At 49.1% G+C, this 18,644-nt stretch overlaps 1 protein-coding gene across 1 annotated transcript; it reads left to right on the top strand.

Annotated features, from left to right (window-relative positions):
* Positions 1 to 3,768: 3,768 nt before the first annotated feature.
* LCAT (lecithin-cholesterol acyltransferase) lies at positions 3,769 to 18,201 on the top strand. The gene is made up of 6 exons (XM_006271447.4): positions 3,769 to 4,090; positions 9,591 to 9,747; positions 14,245 to 14,360; positions 14,930 to 15,025; positions 15,433 to 15,657; positions 16,667 to 18,201. Exons 1-6 carry the CDS (start codon positions 3,937 to 3,939, stop codon positions 17,209 to 17,211), a joined length of 1,293 nt encoding a protein of 430 aa, XP_006271509.1. The 5' UTR covers positions 3,769 to 3,936; the 3' UTR covers positions 17,212 to 18,201.
* The last annotated feature ends 443 nt before the right edge of the window (positions 18,202 to 18,644 follow it).

Below are 18,644 nucleotides of genomic sequence, written 5' to 3'. Positions count from 1 at the left end.
GTAAAAGGAATAAGATCACAAAGTTCAAACAATGTTTTGTGACATGCTTACCCCCTGAAGAAAGAAACCTGTTCAGCCCTATGTAATAGTGTCCCTAGTGACCCACCGTAATGGGAGGTTCTATGTACCAAAAATGAGCTGGGCAGGTAGAGAGAAAAAAGTCTTGTCAAACAGCCTCATGGAGGATGTTGTACTCCAGTGTCTGCAGCTGAAGCCTCCTCCACCAGCCAGCTCTAAGGTTTCCAGGTCCCCTTTGCACTTTTCTGTCTCTTTTGCCCAGAGTAATTGGGCTGGGGAGCTCCTCCTCCCACCTCCACTTTCTGCAAATTTGTGCTAAAGCATGAACCCACAGATTTCTCTAAACTAATCAGGAGCCTTCACTACAGAATATTTCCTAGCTCTAGGAAGGGAGTGTGAGGTGCAACACTTTGACTGGATTAACAGACTTTAAGGTGGATGGAAAGATGGCTGGATTGTCAGGCTCAGCAGGTAGTAATCAATGGCTCAATGTCTAGGTGGCAGCCAGTATCAAATGGAGTGCCCCAGGGGTCAGTCCTGGGACTGGTTTTGTTCAATGTCTTCATCAGTGACCTGGAAGATGGCATAGAATGCACCCTCAGCAAGTTCACAGGTGACACCAAGATGGAGGAGTGTAGTAGATACGCAGGGGGGTAGGTCTAGGATTCGGACTGACCTAGACAAATTGGAGGATTGGGCCAAAAAAAATCTCATGAGGTTCAACAAGGACAAGTGCAACGTCCTGCACTTAAGATGGAAGAATTCCATGCACCGCTACAGCCCGGGTACTGACTGGCTAAGCAGCAGCTCTGCAGTAAAGGACCTGGGGGTTACAATGGACAATAAAATGGATATGAGTCAGCATTGTGCCCTTGTTGCCAAGAAGGCTAACAGCATACTGAGCTGCATTAGTAGGAGCATTGCCAGCAGATTGAGGGTAGTAATTAGTCCCCTCTATTCAGCACTGGTGAGGTCACATCTGGAGTATTGCATCCAGGTTTGGGACCCCACTATAGAAAGGATGTAGACAAGTTGGAGAGAGTCCAGTGGAGAGCAATGAAAATGGTTCAGGGGTTGGGGCACATAACTTCTGAGAAGCGGCTGAGGGAACTGGACTTATGTAGTCTATGACTTTAAGGCCCTGCACACTCACAAAGGGAAATTCCTTTGTGAGTGAGTTGTATCCTGAGCTTTCAGTCTAACATCGGACATTAGGCTCTCAGTGACTCACCATGGTCCGAACTTTGTGAGGCACCTTATCCACTGCACCATAGTCTTACATAACCAAAAAGCCTGCTGTATCTGAACGGCTTCACAGGCAACGTGTCGTCTGTCCTAGATACCTGAAATAACTTGTGTGCCCAATCTGACAGAATGATTCTCCTTTACCTTCTGATTATGAAAACATGTGTCTGTGGAGACAGAACAGCATTCAATTATTAATCACAAAGTGTTTCATTTCGGGATTACTACCTAGGGAATATGAAATCACTTGATGAAAGAAACACAGCATGAATAGCATAGCATACTGTTGCACCCTCCACTCATCAGACAGCGCTTATCAATATACACTATATATGCTATTAATATTATTCCCACTGAGTTATTACACAGGTCTACATTTCTGGACACTCATGATAAATGGATCCTTTTTGCCTTCAGCGCTCACCACCAAGCAGGAGGTATCTTTCTATGAGAACATGGGACCACTGTTTTGTTCCAATTTAGACTGAAAATTCTTTGGGAAGTGAGTCTCTCTGGCTCTCTGTTTTCAAACAGTGCCAAGGCTTCCAGGTCCCAATGAAAGCCTCTACATGCTACAAACACATGTACACACATACAATGTAGTATGTAGAGGCTATAGTTTATATTCCTTGCAGTTTCCACAGAAATGACTGCTTGAAACCAGGGGTTTAGGTTGTAGCCGTGTTGGTCTAAGGATACAGGCAGACAAGGTTCCTTGGGTGAATTTGATATCTTTTATTAGACCAACCCAAATGGTTGGAGAATAGTTATTAAGCAAGCTTTCGGGTTCAAAAACCCTTCGTCAGGCTAAGGAAGCTGCAGCTCTTCCTGGATGAGCACACAGCAACTGCTGCAGCTTCCTTAGCCTGACGAAGGGTTTTTGAACCCGAAAGCTTGCTTAATAACTATTCTCCAACCATTTGGGTTGGTCTAATAAAAGATATCAAATTCACCCAAGGAACCTTGTCTGCTTGAAACCAGAGGTGATACTCCCCCTCTATGCGACTTTGGTCAGGCTGCAGTTGGAGTACTGCATCCAGTACTGGGCACCACACTTCAAAAGGGATGTGGCTAGCCTGGAGAGGGTTCAGAGGAGGGCCACCCGCTTGGTGAGAGGGCAGCAGGACAGGCCTTACGAGGGGAGACTGAAGGACCTGAACCTGTTCAGCCTCAGCAAGAGGAGGTTGAGGGGGGACCTGGTGGCTGCCTACAAGCTCATCAGGGGAGATCAACAGCAAATAGGCAGAGCTCTTTTCTCCCCAGCACCACCTGGGGTGACGAGGAACAATGGTAATAAGCTGATGGATAATAGGTTTAGGTTAGAGATCAGAAGGCAATATTTTACAGTTAGGGTGGCCAAAATCTGGAACCAACTTCCCAGGGAAGTGGTCCTCGCCCCTACCTTGGGCAAATTCAAGAGGAGGTTGGATGATCACCTGTCTGGGGTCTTGTGAACCCAGCATTCATTCCTGCCTGTGGCAGGGGGTCAGGCTAGATGAGCTGTTCAGGTCCCTCCTGACCCTAGCTGCTATGAAACTATGAAATGAGCACTATGGTTGCAAAGCCTGAGACAGGGATTTTCTGTGCAACTTGAATCCAGTCCCCTATGTTTACATTACAATGCCTTGTTTAACTACACCAACATTAGCTGTGTTTGCCACAGGACCCTGCCTCATTCAGTGCACCAGATAAAAAGTGCTCATGGACTGAGGCAGCTGTTCGCTACGTTTTTTCTCATTATTTGATGTGCAACCCCCACCTTATTGGCTCTATGCAGTCTCTGGACTGGCTAAAGAGTATTTGTGCCAGTGTGGGCTTCTTTACTGAGCGCATCGCTGTAGTGTCTGAGTGCCTCACCCCACTAATGCCTGTATCTTCACAACTGGCCTGCAGAGTAGGGACGTGTTGCCTGCATTTTTCAGACTGCATTTTACTTCCTGAGCCTGGCCCATCCTGTGCATGTAGTTAGAGACACTAGCATGATGCAGACACAATGGAAGGCCACAATAAGGTCTTAAATGTAATTCTTTCTTAGGGAATGTTTGTTCAGGCATTTTAAACAGAGAACTAAAACCAGAGATGTGGGACTGGAACAACCTTCTCCATTGGACACCAGAGCCACCTGTCACTTGAGGTAGCAGAGTTAGCGGTATCAGCAGCAGGCTGTTAACATCCCTGGTCACTGACTGAACTCCACACAGCTGCAGGAACGATGGCCTTCAGCCCTGAGATGTGACCAGGTGGACAGTTGCTGTGTTTGGCCACTGCAGGGAGCCATGATTCCACACGCCAGGCCAGCCAATGTGCTACATTATGAACCAGCTCCGCATTGCAGCCGCCCACCTCAGTAGGGAGGCAGGGGGCTTTCCCCTGCAGCCCCCACCCAATTCTTGGGGGTCTCCACTTGCAGGAGCCCAAAGACACCAGGGCCTTCTTTCATGGGCTGCTGAGAACCCAGGATGCACTGAGGGCTGCGTGTGCAGGGGGTGGATCATTAGTTTAGCTGGTCCTTCTCAGTCACTCTGCCCTCCCCTTTTGCTCCCTCCCCGTCATAGCCATCTCCCTACTCCCTCCTCCCCTTCCCTCTGGCTGATTTTTAGCCTGACCTGCTGGCCTGGTAAAATAAGAGGTTGTTTGTTCGGAAGCTCTGGAGGAATCCTGGCTGGACTTGCAATGGGGAGCACAAGCGTCAGGACACAGCTGCTCTCATTCACACTGCTGCATCTTCTGCAGCCTGCCGCCTCGTTCTGGCTCCTCAACGTGCTCTTCCCACCCACCGACACTCCACAGGCAACCCCCTCCAACAGCACCCCACCTGTGATACTAGGTAAGGTCATGCACACACCTGAAGCCACAACACCCCCATGCTCTTCTACACAGTTTCATTCTGTGCTGGCTGGCGCTGGTTCCCAGTTGGGGGTCAAAGGAAGGGGCTGCGTTGTGCACTGGGTGGAGGGGAGGGTGGTAGGAGACGCAGACCTGGGCTTACTTAGTTGAGTGACTCTGCCTTGAGGTGTCTTGCCAGCTACCAACTACAATTGGATAGGCAGGGCAGGGGAAGAAATCAAAGGTGGCCGTGACTGTTCTAGTGAAAGCCAAGCAATTGTGGAGGGGAGGGGAGGGCATGTGTAATGGACATGGAGCTTCCATGCTTTTACCCCAACAGCCCCCTTGCATGCATGCTGCCTATGTAACAGCAAACATGACTGTGACTCGGAGGCTGTGGAGCCAGCTGGCATGCACAGAGCCCAGGGCCCAGTAGGAAGGATAGCAGGGCAGGCTGCCCATCCCAGTCAAGCGCAGGAGCTCCTGATCTAAAGCTTGGGGGGAGATGGAACAGGCCAAGAACTGTCACAACAACTCTCATAAAGGTTTGCTTCATTCGCTAATTCAGGGCTTCTCAAAGAGAATCACTTCCCCTCACATAGCTCCACAGGGCTGGGAAGAACTGGGAGGATTTCTTGTGGGTGTGTTTGTCACCTTCTCATATTCACACTGTAGCTAACTTGTGCCTATTCCTGACCTGTACTTAGTACTGTCCCATCCCCTCCTTCCATTATCCCTCCAAGGCTGTTGGGGGACAGGGAGCTGACACACAGAGCTAAGTGCTTTGCCCAAGCGGGCCCAGTAATGGAACAGGGAACCGATCCTTGTCTTCCTGCATCCCAGGCCTTGCCCTTACCACCAGGTCCATCCTACCTCTACCCTTCAGCTCAGCCAGCATGTTGTAAGGAAATGATCTGCTTGACAGGGCTGAACAACAGCTGTTTTGTTTTCATCCCTGATGGCACACCTGACAGACTCTGTGTCTGTGTTTAACTGTCCAGCTCTTCGGAAGAAAAGTTTGCACTTTGTGCCTTGAATCAACAAGTTTCCTCTTCAGAGTAGCAGAAATTCCAACACAGACAGTCAGGGTTTGCCACCTCAGATATCATGCCCCTTCCCCAGCAACCTTACATTTGAGCCAAAGGTGTAAGCAACAGCTCCCATGCAGAGCAGCCACTGAAGGGGAAATTGATTCTTACCTGGCCAGCAAGTTAACCAGTTATTGCTTAGAAACAGCAAACTACTGGTTATCAGGGCTCCTGGGTTCATTCCTGCTTTGTGCTTTAGTGAGAGGGTAGGGCAATTTAAGACAGCTCAGCCAAGCACATAGATTTGGCACACTCTGTCTGAAAGGCAGCAGGGCTAAACAGAGGAGATTGGGGTCTGCCAAACTGGAGCTGAATTCTCCAACTGACCAAGTTCATTTTGTGCTATTTATGATTCTTCACTAACATGAGGTGCTGAAGGAGCTGAATTATCTAGGACAGACTCAGGGAGAGAGACAAAGCCTCGGGAACAAGGAGGCCTGGCAGACTTGCACAGGAATGTTATTGGAGTAGCTGCAACCCCAGCTGCCTCAACAGAGAGCTCTGCTATGGATACTACAGGTCTAGGGCATTAACTCCCTGCATGAACTGAAGTGGGCCCCTCCTTATCTCAGTCACAATTTGTCCGGTTTGAGTTTTATCGATCTTTTGTTCTGACTTTGTCTATAAAACTAAGAGCCCTTGGCTAACAGAAATCATCTGTTCACACTTCATACTCAGGTTCCCTCTTAGCCTTTTTTGTGACAAGCTGAATAAGCTGAGACCCTGGAGTCTCTCCCCAGCAGACAGGCTCTCTGGTTTTTACTCATTCTTCTAGCTCTTTTTTAAAGTTTGCATTATCCTTTCTGAAGTTCAGGCCCTGTGACTGGGCACAGGATACAGTTCTTGGGTCACTAATGCCATGCACAGTGACAAAAATGTTACATCGCTGCTCTTCAATTTTCTTGGTATGTGCTTCTCTTAACCATAGCTTCATTCATCCATCAGCCTGGAAAAAACATTGCCTAGGTCTTCCAAGGAAGCCAGACTTAGCAGCATGTGCATGACCATGTCACCCTGAAGAGCCAGAGTTGGCATTTCTCTTGGAAGCAGCTGCATTATTTGTTCTCACTCTGGCCTTTGGACTTTGCCTTGTTTGTCTGGCCCACATGCCCAGCAGGGAGGGCCTGTGTTTGCTGATTCCCAACTCTAACCCAGCAAAGCAGGGCTAGCATTGGTGTGGAGATAACCATCTGAGTCTGCAATCAGGGTGTAAGGAGAAAGACACCAACCCATGACCATGTATCCCACAGCCCCACCTCAGGACCATCTCATCTCCCCCCAGGGGCCAACTGTCTGTGGCATGTGCACTGATGTGCCAACATTTCATCCATGTGGAGATGTTTATTGCTTTTGCCCCACGTTTCCCAGAGGCTTGGTTCACATCCATGCCCCTTGGACCTTTCCTTTACCCCTCAGCCATACCCTTGACACTAAAATGTCTGCAGTCCTAGCCATCTCCTCCTCTGACTCACTGGGCTGGGCCAAGATGGGTGAAATTCCCTGCAGGGGCTCTAGCGAGGCAGGGATTGTCTTTTAATCTGAGGAAAAATCATTTGAGTAGCCAAGGGGCTGCACACACTGACTGCTGGAGACACGCAGAGGGACATCACTAAGAAAGGGCAGCATCTCTTGTGCCTTTAGCACATAGCCTCTCCCTCCAGCTGGGCTGGGCAGGCAAGCAGGAGACTTGTAAAAACACAGGACTATGTGTCCTAGCTGTACCATGCCCTGAGCTGGCTTCATCTGAGCCAGGGGTCAAGAACAGGACAGGTCTCCCTCATTGCTTTCCCTCTACCCCTTACCCTGAGCCTTCCCAGGGCTACTGCCCTCCTGCCCCTTCTGAACTGGCTTCTCCTTTGATCCCTAACAGCCTTCCCAGTGGCTTCCCAGACCCTCCATTTGAGACTCCCACAAACTCCAGAGCTGCATCTGTACCCTAACACTTCACCTTCAGGCTCCATCTCTGGATTCCTTGCTTGCTGATGGAGCCAGGAAACCCAACCCACCCATACCCACTACCTCCCTATGGCACAGACCAGCAGTTCCCCTGGGTCTCCCAGGGTGCTCAGTGGGCTAAGCCACCTAGGGCATTGCCTTTCCTGTGGCAGCCACACTCTAGATGGGAAAGACTTTACTTTTGTCCCTATCACCCCCAATGGCAGCTCAGGGAGGGGCAGAAGTAGGGCCTGGTTGGTGCTGAACTGATTTGAACTGACAGTGTCTGGAGCACTGGATTCTCACCAATTCCAGAGAAGTCTCTGACCTCATGCCCTCCTCTGCCAGATTTAGTGTCCCTAGACTCCTGCTGCAAAATGACCTTGTTACTTCAGCATCCCAAACCTGCCAGGACGGTCTGTGCCAGCAGTGAAACCCTGTGTCAGTACTAACCATTCTTTGCCAGCAGCAAACCTTTAAAATAGCTAGCTGTATGCTGGGGGCGCATGGCCAAGCTCTGGACTCCAGGCCTTCCCTATTCTTCTTGTCAATGAATAAGGCCGATTGCCCCCCTGCTCTGTCAGGGGCACTGGCAGTTCCGACATCCCCAATGCCCTTGAGCTCAGTGATAACCTCTACAGTCCCAGCCAGGAATCCCCTTAATAATTATCTAGTATCCTTTTTAAAGTGACAGTGTGCTCGTCCTACATGTGTGAGGGGTTTAAGTGCTTAGGACAATGAAGGACGGAGAGTGTTAGCAGGAATCCAGAACAGGCAGCAACATATTTTACACACAGTCCACACATAGCTCCACTGTGCTTCTCATGCCCAGATGCAGTCTCTAGCAACTCCAGTCCAGATCTCAGCCCTTGCCAAAAGCCTCCAGCTCAATAGCTTTTGGCTAAGCCTGCCCTGCTTTCAGTTCTGCCAACGTCCTTCAACCCTGCAGCCCCAGGGCTGGGCCTCTCATGAAAAGAAACTGGATGTTGGGTCAGTAATATGATGCCCATAAATGGGGGTTAGGTTCAAGGCTGCAGACTTGAAGCTGGGCTCTTCCCCTGACTGATTAATGGGATGGGAGGTGGAGGAAGAAATTATTTCCATTCTCTGGGTTCCAGTCTCCCCTGGCCAGAATCTATTCTCACAGGCAGGATTTGGGAGTTCTTCTGGAGCATGGGCAGCTGATTGGGTTTAAAATGGTACTATTGCAACCAGAAAATCTTCCTGGGGCTTCCTGCATGCAAGGGACTTCCCAACAGTGGCTCTCAGGGTTCTCATACAGAGCACAGCAAAATTTATGTTACTGCTGTTTCCCTTGTGGCATGAAGTGGGGTTGTCAGAAGTGGCAGAGAAGCACCTAGCCTGCTAATGCAAGCTGAGTTATCAGTGACACCTTTCCTCCTGCCCACTTGCGGGCTTTAAGTGTGGGTCTATTTAGAAGCATAGGATGCAGGTATGTTCACACCCACACTGCCAGCTGGCTAAGCCAGGCACTTCCCCAGTTTCCTGAGCAATTGGATAGTCATGTGAGTCAGTACTTCATGGGCCCATAGCTCTGAGAGCCGAAGGATGCCAGGGCATTTAGAGAGCTCTTTGCAAATGCAGCCAGGTAGTATCTGTGAGATGTTGGCATGTCACTCTTAGGCCAAAGGCTTCTAAAGAACACAGGCTGAGTGCCTTGACCAGTTTCTGGAGTGTGCGGATCAAGGCTGGGCCTTCCCTGGGAGGCCTCATCTGCTAATCTCCTCCAGTTGAAGGGGAAGAGGTTTGTTCTGTGAATGCAAATGTCAATGACAGCCCAAGTGGGAGAACTCTTGAGCCCAAATCCAACTTAACCTCTGAGCAGCTAAGTGGTACTTATCCACTAAAGTTAGATGCATATGTGGCACTAAGTGCCATTCACAGTGCCACTTTAGATCTGACTTTAGATCAGGAAGATGAGAAGGGAACAAAAGGTGTTTGGAGAGCAGTGTTGAGAACAATCAGAGCCTCTTCCCTTTGCTGAGCAGTTGGACAAGGAGGTCCACTGTAGAGAGACATGTCTACATTTGGTGTCTGCTGTGGTGCAGTTACACTGGTGCAACCTGTGTGCAGGCAAGCCCTAGGTTTGGGGTAATCCATGGGCCTCTACACAACCAGTGGAGTGGAGTCCTAGCCTGAACTCAACCCTGCCTCATTCAGGCAGGGATGGGGCAGCCCCTGCTCTTCCAGGGTAGATCCATGGAGTCCCAGCAAGAGTTCTACAGCAATATGACTTCAGTAGGGATGGTTCAGATCTTCTGGCATTGTCCACTCTTCTGAAGCCTAAGGGAAGCTCCATTAAGTCCCTGAAAGTGTTCCCTGCATAATCATGTGCTTCAGGTTTACTGTGCAGTGAGTGCAGCCATGCACACCCCACATAGCAGAATGTGGGAACCTCCTATACTGGGAGCTGGGATTTGACTGGCCATTTCCTCTCTGTCTGTGGGTGCCTGGCAGTGCCTGGATGCCTTGGGAACCAGCTGGAGGCGAAGCTGGACAAACCAGAAGTGGTGAACTGGATGTGCTACCGCAAAACTGATGACTACTTCCCTATCTACATCAGCCTTAACATGTTCTTGCCACTGGGCTTTGATTGCTGGATTGACAACACCAGGTACTTGCCCTGTATTCCCCACCCCGCCAGCTCCACTCTGTCCCAGAGCTCTCCAGGGGAATCCCCAGAAGACATAACAGAGACCTCTCTCTTTACTCATTTCTATCTGAGTTGGACCTATAGACCACAGGACACCTAGAGTCCTTGGGTCACCTGCAGTGGACTTTGAGTGAGGCCTAGAAATACAGATCCCCACAGCCCCCACTCAATAGTTTCCTCAACCCCATCTATCACCATCAAGCCCTCTCTATGCTCACACTGCTGGGCTCACGTGGCACCCCAGAGCCCAGTCCATACTAATGAGAATGCATCTTCAGTCAGGGTCAATAAGCCCTGGTAGGCAGTACCTCCTAGGACAGCAGCTGTCTCAAGTAAGGCAGAAGTTTATTAGTATTCCCTGTGTGCATTGAGTATGTGACACAAATCTAGGCAGGAATAGAGATATCCCCAAGGTAGGCATCTCTAGGTAGGAACCGTCATGGGCAGATCTAAGCTTTTGAAAAGGGAGGTGTAGATAGTGTGGCACAACACTGCATATAACACAACACATCTTTTTCTCTGGTTAAAGGGGAACTAGAAACTTTACTGATATGCTAGGGGTATAAGATCAAAGAAAAAACAAATATAACTTTTGGATGTGCACTACTTTCCTAGATTATATATGCAGGCAAGGTTCTTTGGGTAAATGTGATATCTTTTATTAGACCAACTAAATAGCTGGAACATTTTTCTTTGCAAGCTTTTGGGTACAAACACCCTTCTTCAAGCAGAGGGAGAGTCTCTATTATATAATACTAGATTATATATGAAGTTTTAAGAAACACAACAAACTAGGCAGAAAAAGTCAAAATAGTTAAGAGATAGTGTGTCGTTAGTCCTGTGGTCATTATAGTTAAATGTATATCTCTTATTTAGATTCATAAATCTAGCCTTCCTGAGCATCTTGGGTGCTTGCATAGTGCATCCAATATTTCACTGTCACTCACCTGACTTAAAATTACCACATCTGAGTTACAGTTTTTAGCTAGAGCTAAAAATAGTCTGCAGGGCTGTGAAACAGAGGATAGACACTACTGGGAATGGCTAACAAACAACAAAATTGCAGAAGAAAAGATCCTTTGAATAGTGGTCAAGACCATTAGAAAGGGTAGAGGGTCATTAACAGCTGTGGAGTGAAGAGAAATGAGCAGAAATCAGGGAGATGATAATGATCCATGAAGTCAATTAACTCCTTCAGCCCTGCCTGAATAGAAATGCTGCTGCCCCTCCCAGGCATTTGGTTTTAAAGCTTGGGTGGAGCAGGAGTCAAAGAGGGGGGATGCAACTGCACCACTGCACTCCCCACCCCTCTGGATCCACCCCTGGGAGCTTTGGCCATGGCAGCCTCTGCCCATAAATGGCACAGACAATGCTGACAAATGTAAATGCATCTGGGGTAAAATAACCTCAACTATACATACACAGTACAGGTTTCCCTCGATTTATGCAGCAGATGCATTCCCGGAGAAAGGCGTATAAATCGAATTTGCATAAAGTGAACCCAGTTTACAGTGGAACAGATAGGAATGTGTTCCCACAGTGGTGAGGGAGGGAGGGAGTGAGGCTGGGGCTAGGGAAGGGGCAGGGAGAGATGTGTGGGGCAGTCCAGCAGCTGCAAGCAGGCAGCATCTACTGCTCCTGGAGCTGCAGCAGGGGTGGCACTGGGCTCTTCCCGGCACTTGGGGCAGGTGGCAGCCACACTCATCCCACTTCTTTCCACTCACCCCACTGCCCCACTTCTCACTCACCACAGCCCCTGCTGCAGCATCCCCAGGAGCAGCTGATGCCAACTGCCTGTAGCCACTGGGTTGCACTGTTTCCCAAACCACCCAGAGCTCCGCTTTCCCTGGGGCACCATTCCCCAAATCCCTCGGCGTGGTGCAGCCCAGAGGCTGCAAGCCAGCAGCGTCCACCGTTCCTGGGGCTGCAGCAGGGGCAGGTGGCAGCCTGCAGTGAGACGAGAGCAAGCTGGGGCTGGTGGCTGCTGCAGGCTGGGGCTCTTCCCAGAGCTCAGTGGCAGTGCTGGGGGGACTATGGCGAATTTTGGGGTGGTAGCAGCCCCCCCTCCCATCACTGCAGCCTACCCTGAGCGCCGGGAAGAGCCCGGTGCAGCTGCCAGGCCCAGCCTGCTCTCATCCTGCTGCAAGCTGCCACTCACCCCTGCTGCAGCCCCAGGGAATGGTGGACACTGCCTGCTTGCAGCCACTGGGCTGTGCTGAGCTGTGTGATTCGGGGCATGGTGCAGCCCAGCGGCTGCAGGCAGCTGGCTTCGGCCACTCCCAGGGCCGTTGCAGCAGGGGCTGGGGTGAGTGGGGCTCTGACCCGACAGCTCTTTCCCCTCTCCTCACCCCTTTCCACTCCCCTTCCCCTTCCCCTCCACACACAGCCCTGTCCCCTCCCCTCACAGACTCACAGACTTACCTGCTTCGGGGAGGGGTAGCGCGCCTAGGCTGATTGCATAAGAGCGAATTTACCTCACATATAACAAATTTCGTGTATATAAAGGGTCATTGCATAAGAACAAATTCACATAAATAGAACCCATATAAATTGAGGGAAACCTGTACTGGGTTCTGAGCTAGCTGTTATGACTCAGGGAAAAACTTTGGTGTCATTGTAGATAGTTCACTAAAAACATCTCAGTGTGCTCTGTTAACCAGAAAAGCCAATAAAATGTTGAGCATCATTAGAAGAGAACCGAAAAAACCCCAAAGAACAAATCCAAGGTGCACCCACATCTTGAATCCTGTGTGCAGTTCTGGCCCCCACATCTCCAAAAGGATATAGTAGAAATAAAAAAGGTACAGAGAAGGGCAACCAAAATTATCAGGGGCATGGAGGAGTTGCATTAGCAGGGGAGACTAATGAGGCTAGGACTCTTCAGTTTAGAAAGAAGAAGGCTGAGGGGGGATCTGAAAGAGTTCTATAAAATCTTGATGGGTGTGAACCAAGTGAACAGGGAACTGTTGTTCACCAAGTCCCAGAATACTAGAACTAGGGATCACCTGCTGAAATAGTAGATTACAGGTTTTAAACTAACAAAAGAAAGTATTTTTTAAGGCAATGTGCAGGTATCTTGTGGAATTTATTGCCACAGAAGGTGGTAGAGGCAGATAGCATATCCAGGTTCAAAAAGCAACTAGATAAATTCTTGGATGATGGATCTGTTAATGGCTATGGAGTAGAAAGGTTCGAGATTTTTCTTTTGCCATCTCTAAACCAATAATAGTAAATCCCAGGGAGCATACTGAACAAGGGATAAATCATTCTAGGGATATCCAGGATAATGCTCTGCTTCTGTAGTATCCATTTTTGCCACACAGAATACTGGGCTAGACAGACCATTACTCTGACCTAGGACAGCACTTCTGTTCTTTCTGCCTGGGAGACTAAACCACCAGAAATGCAATGAAGCAATATGCAAGGGTCAATACCTTACAATGGAGTTGAATATGACCAATAGGATTGAAGTTATCCATGCCCTCAGTAAAGACAGATACTGTTTCTGCAGCAGAAGAGGTGCCTTTAGCAGATAGCTGCTGCTTCTTTTGCTTCTAATGGGAGTGATACCACAGGCATTTATGGGTTTTTTTACTCATTTGAATTCTTGTTCCTGGGCCTATGACCAACCATTCCTATATTTTATCATTGTGGGTTAACTATCTGAAGCTTTTGAAAGGTATGCACACTATCTGAGAAGAGGTGTTTGGCCATCCTCACAAATCACCCTTTAATCTAGTAATATCCTTATCACTCTTAGTTTCTCTGAGTCTGGCTGGAGTCTTTCAAAAGTAAACAGATGTCCAGTGTAGGGAATTTTAGTAAGCTTCAGGTTCAACCTATCTGCATTTAGCCTAATCTTTTTTTTCCCCAAACCTGTTTAGGGGTTGTCACAGCTTGGCATCATGATCTTGGATTGCCTTTTCCTTGACACCTCTTTCTATTATAATAATGATGTCATCAGCTACATTACTGAAGCTGGGAGCCTGTCCTCGGCCTCATTCAGTTTGCATTAGAGAAATATAGGAGTCAGGCAGAGATCAAATCAAATTCATACTTAGATATGTAGGGTTAAGGGATAAATAAGGGGCGCACCATGATTTGACATTCCTGGTGTTCAAGGGGTGAACCACTCAGACCCAGCCCAAGATCTTCCTAGATGAAGGCCTGTTTATAGACTAATTATTATCTCAGATATAGAAGCCACATTCATGGACAATGAGATGGGGTGCCACAGGACAAGGGCACTGGAAATGAGTCCAGCCGCAGCTTGGCTGGCAAACTTCCAACTCTGGAATACATCATACAACTTGGGTGGGCGGGGTGTCCTCATCCCCATGTTCCCTGGGACACATTGCACTCACAGCATAGACAAGCCCAAGAAGTCTCTGTTGCTGCCCTCTGAGCCTTGATGATGGTGGATTTGTTCTTCTGCCATCTTCCCTCCTGTCACTGCAGAGTGGTGTACAACCGTACCACCCGGAAAATATCCAGCGCTCCTGGTGTACACATCCGTGCCCCTGGCTTCGGCAAGACCTACTCTGTGGAATACCTGGATGAAAACAAGGTAGCAGGTGAGGGGATTTGATCTTGTAGAAAGGAGTCCATGAAAGGCATCACCATGGACTGGAGGGGCCTCCCCAGGGTGTTAATTCTGCACCTGGCATCCTTGTGGTAGGCCAGGAGTGCCTACAGCTATGGGATTCAACTAGGTCTGGTAAATGGAACACTCCATGGAGCCTTGTACACCTGGGAAGGATTTCAACCCTTTATCTCCTTGACCCAGGGTGGGATGTAGAGGGTCAAGATGCAGGAGCTCCATAACACCCCTGTTGGAGAGGAGAGAGCCACGCAGGGCTGTGACATGTCTAGGCACAGGTAACCTATGGTGTGAGGGGTCTGCTTTCCATCCCACTGAACAATCTTCAGAATAACCTCAGCCAGTACCTTTGATAGGAGGGTCCCAGACACAGGGTACCCCAGACAGGAGCCTGCTCACAGCCACAATACCAGGTACCAGGTAATAGGGGAAGGGACACGTTCCCCAAGCCCCTGAATGATCTCTCTCTCTCTAAGAGACCATGCACCCTGCCACCTCTCCCTAAGTTTCCCCAACTTCTATTCTCTTTTTCTCTTTCTCTAGGTTATATGCACACCCTTGTGCAGCACTTGGTGAACAATGGCTATGTGCGAGACAAGACGGTGCGGGCAGCTCCCTATGACTGGAGGTTTGGGCCCCGTAAGTGCAGCGTGAAGGCCAGCCTCAACCTCAGCCCAGATATTCAGGACGGGAGGAGGCGGGGGCCCACTGCATGTTTGCCTTATAGAGAGACCCATGCCTAGGATGGAGTCTTGGTTCAAGGAACAGGTAGTTTGGAGAAGAGCAGGGGATGAGAGAAAATATAATCATCTACAGGAAGGAAGGGCACCCTGTGAGGAGGATGGGCCCCATGTAAGGGCCCTGTGTGAGTACTTCCAGTGGCATTTATTTCTTGTCCTTCCAGCCAGGTGGCCCAGACTTGGCATTTGCATGTGGTTTTCTGTGGTGGGTGCTAGTGAGATTGCTGATATATAGGGTCCTGGAAGCCATGGTTCCCTTGACAGGAGACATGGTGACCATGAACTGCTGTACCTTTCCCTTTACAGATCAGCAGGATGAGTACTTCCAGAAACTGAAGGCAATGATCGAAGAGATGCATGACACTTACCAGGATCGGGTCTACCTGATTGGACACAGCCTGGGGAACATCAACATCCTCTACTTCCTGCTCCATCAGTCCCAGGCCTGGAAAGACCGAAACATTGCAGGCTTTATTTCTCTAGGTGCCCCGTGGGGGGGAGCTGTCAAGTCCATGCGTGTCCTTGCCTCTGGTGGGTGATGCCCTCTTGACATTCATCTCCCCATTCCCATCTTTTCTGTGAGACTGGTTAAGGGTGGTCAGGGGGTCTGCAAACTGCTCTCCTGGGAGTTTTCCCCATCACCTGGGTCCCACTCAGGAGACCACCATGACCTTATTGGCCTGGGGGCAATCACCACCTCCAGCAGAAACGCTGTTCTCCCCTTCCCTTCTTCTCTGTCCCCCCAACACACACATGCACACTTGTAGTTGAACATGGAGAAGCAAGAGCAGAGGCAGCAGAGAGGTTGTTGGAAGTAATATTGGCAATTGTAGAGACTGCTGCTCCTAACAGTTGGTGCTTACTCCAGTATTTTAGTGCAGCATTAGAGGGGCTGTACTACAGGGGGTGTTGCGGATGACTCAGTATCAGGGTTCAAAGTACAGGGATTTGGGGGGGGGGGGGGCAGGCGGGGGTTGAGTCATAAGAGATGAGAGCCCATGGCCCACCCCGCGCCTTTCTAAGCAGCTCAGGAGGCAGTGGCGGCCCCTCCCAGCTTCTGGCTGCCACCACCTCAGATCCCCACAAAGAGTCGGAGTGTAATTTGAACCCTGATCGGTAAGAACTGTCCTCTCACAGTCAGTGTTGACCCCAGTAGTTCATCATCACAGTGCTAGAGGATGCTGTGTTACAGAGGGTGGCTTAGGTGTCTCAGGAAGTGGTGCTATCCGTTCAGAGTCTGTGCTGATGCTATGCCACAGGGTGCTGGGGGCGAGGTGGGGCTGTGCTGATGGGTGTTCCACCATTTGGATAATAGGGTTTAGATGATGCAATATTTCTCTTCATCTGCCCTGAATTCCTGTGCAACATTGCTGAGCATCTGCTGAGCACCTGCTGTGCCTCATCATACAGGGGCCTTTATGCTGGTGCTGGGTGCAGCAGTTCATGCATGTACACTCTGTACAGCATTTTAGGATTCTTGGGACAAGGAACATTCATTTTGCCTGTGTTGTTTCTTGATGTGTCCCTGTATGAATTGCAGGAGATAACCAAGGCATCCCACTGATAACCAATATTAAACTGCGCGAGGAGCAGCGCATGAGCACCACCAGCCCCTGGATGTTCCCAACCAACCTGGCCTGGCCTGAAACACATGTCTTCATCTCCACACCATCCTTCAACTATACCTACCAGGATTACAAGCGTTACTTCACTGATGTCAACTTAGAGGATGGCTGGTACATGTGGGAAGACACAAAGGATCTCCTGAAAGGGCTGCCCGCTCCCGGTGTGAAGGTATACTGCCTCTATGGCACTGGCTTCCCAACAGTGGAGACCTACATATATGATTGGCGCTTCCCATATGAGGATCCCATTGATATGATCTATGGTGATGGGGATGATACCGTCAGCACCCGCAGCATGGAGCTGTGCAAGCGATGGCGGAGCCAACAGAAGCAGAAAGTGCGTATCTTTGAGATGCATGGTGTGGATCACCTCAATACAGTCTTCAGCAACACCACGCTAAGCTACATCAATGAAATACTGCTGGGGAGTCTCGCAGACAGTTCCATCACCCAGGACTAGGGAGGGGCTGTGCCAAATGGCACACCAGATTCCAACCCAGAGCCACCACTGGGCAAAAAGAACCTTTCTGATCATTAGGTCTCAAAGGAACCCAAAAATTGATTGAAGGAAACTGGGGTTAGTTAGCTTCCTTTCAGACAAGCAGCCCTCTGAACAGCTGTCATGCTGGAGAACAAAGCGCTCAGAACTGAGGACCTGGGGTAGGACACACCTGCTTCTGAGGGACACCACCCACTTCTGCTTTGACTGTTTTTGTTTTGCGAATGGTGATTAAGTGCTCCTCATAGGCCTGTTACCTGCATGTTAGCAGAAGGCAAATCAACCACATTGTTAGCTAACTACATCACGCTAGTGACCAATATATCACCATAGCACCTTCTTCACTGGTCAGTTAATCCATTCAAATAATAGGCGGATATGTTGGAGAATAATCTGCACTTTGGACTTAGTTTTGCTACCCATGCTGAGCTGTACCTCACCAGCAATTGCCACAAACACATGTGGAATAAGAGACAGCTCAGCATCAGTGCACCTGCATGAATTGATGGCAAAGGCAGCAGCTGAGATGAGGATAGTCACAGACATAGGATGCAGTGCTGTTGTGGACCCCCAGCATTCAGAAAATGAGCTAGGCCCCCAAAAATCATGAGATTGGTTAAGCAACGTTGGGTCCATTTCTTTGCCTTCTGGTTTTTGAGCCTTTAGGGGATCATGTTTTTCTTCACAAGTTCACAGGCTAGAAACTGCTGCTTTTTTAGGGGAAAAATGAGATTCTCACATAATCATAGGACTTCAGGAGCTGGGGTTTTAAGACAAAGCAGTAAATATCATGTACTTGTGATAAAATCATGAGAGCTGACCAAAGTCACACCTGGCTACAATGGCAGATTTTCACAATATGGTACAAACTGTTTTTTATGGTCTGCAAAAACTGTAGTCTGGTTCTGCCCAAGTCAAGTCAGAGTGATTAATAAAAAGTAATAAGTAGGAGATCTGGTAATTGTGCAGCTCTTGCTCAGAGACTCTGCCTACACTATCTGTTCACTGCAATTGATCTCTATTGCTGAAGCAGGAGGAAGACCCACCGGAATTACAATCAATATTTTGAGTATTGTGCCATACAAAGAATTTTCCACGTAGGTGAGACCCCTCAGACCTGGTCTGAGCAGAGTTAGAGACAAAGCTAGATCCTCCCCTGCTAGGGCCATTCTAGGGTTCTCCCTGCCTACAGTACTAGTGAGCCAACACAGTTCTGGAACAATGGTATAAACCATCTGAATGCTCTCTGAGCCTGTCTAAACCCAATGCCATGCTGTGGGATGAATTTACCCTGAGCTTATAGCTTTTTTGTACCCACTTAGTCAGAGAATAACTGTCATGTAGCCTCCTCCGGAACCCCAGATTTGGTGGGGCTCCACTTGGGCTGACTGGGG

The sequence above is a fragment of the Alligator mississippiensis genome, chromosome 10 (assembly GCF_030867095.1).
Source record: "Alligator mississippiensis isolate rAllMis1 chromosome 10, rAllMis1, whole genome shotgun sequence".
Classification (NCBI taxonomy): Eukaryota; Metazoa; Chordata; order Crocodylia; family Alligatoridae; genus Alligator; species Alligator mississippiensis.
This window is presented reverse-complemented; position numbering and strand designations above follow the sequence as displayed.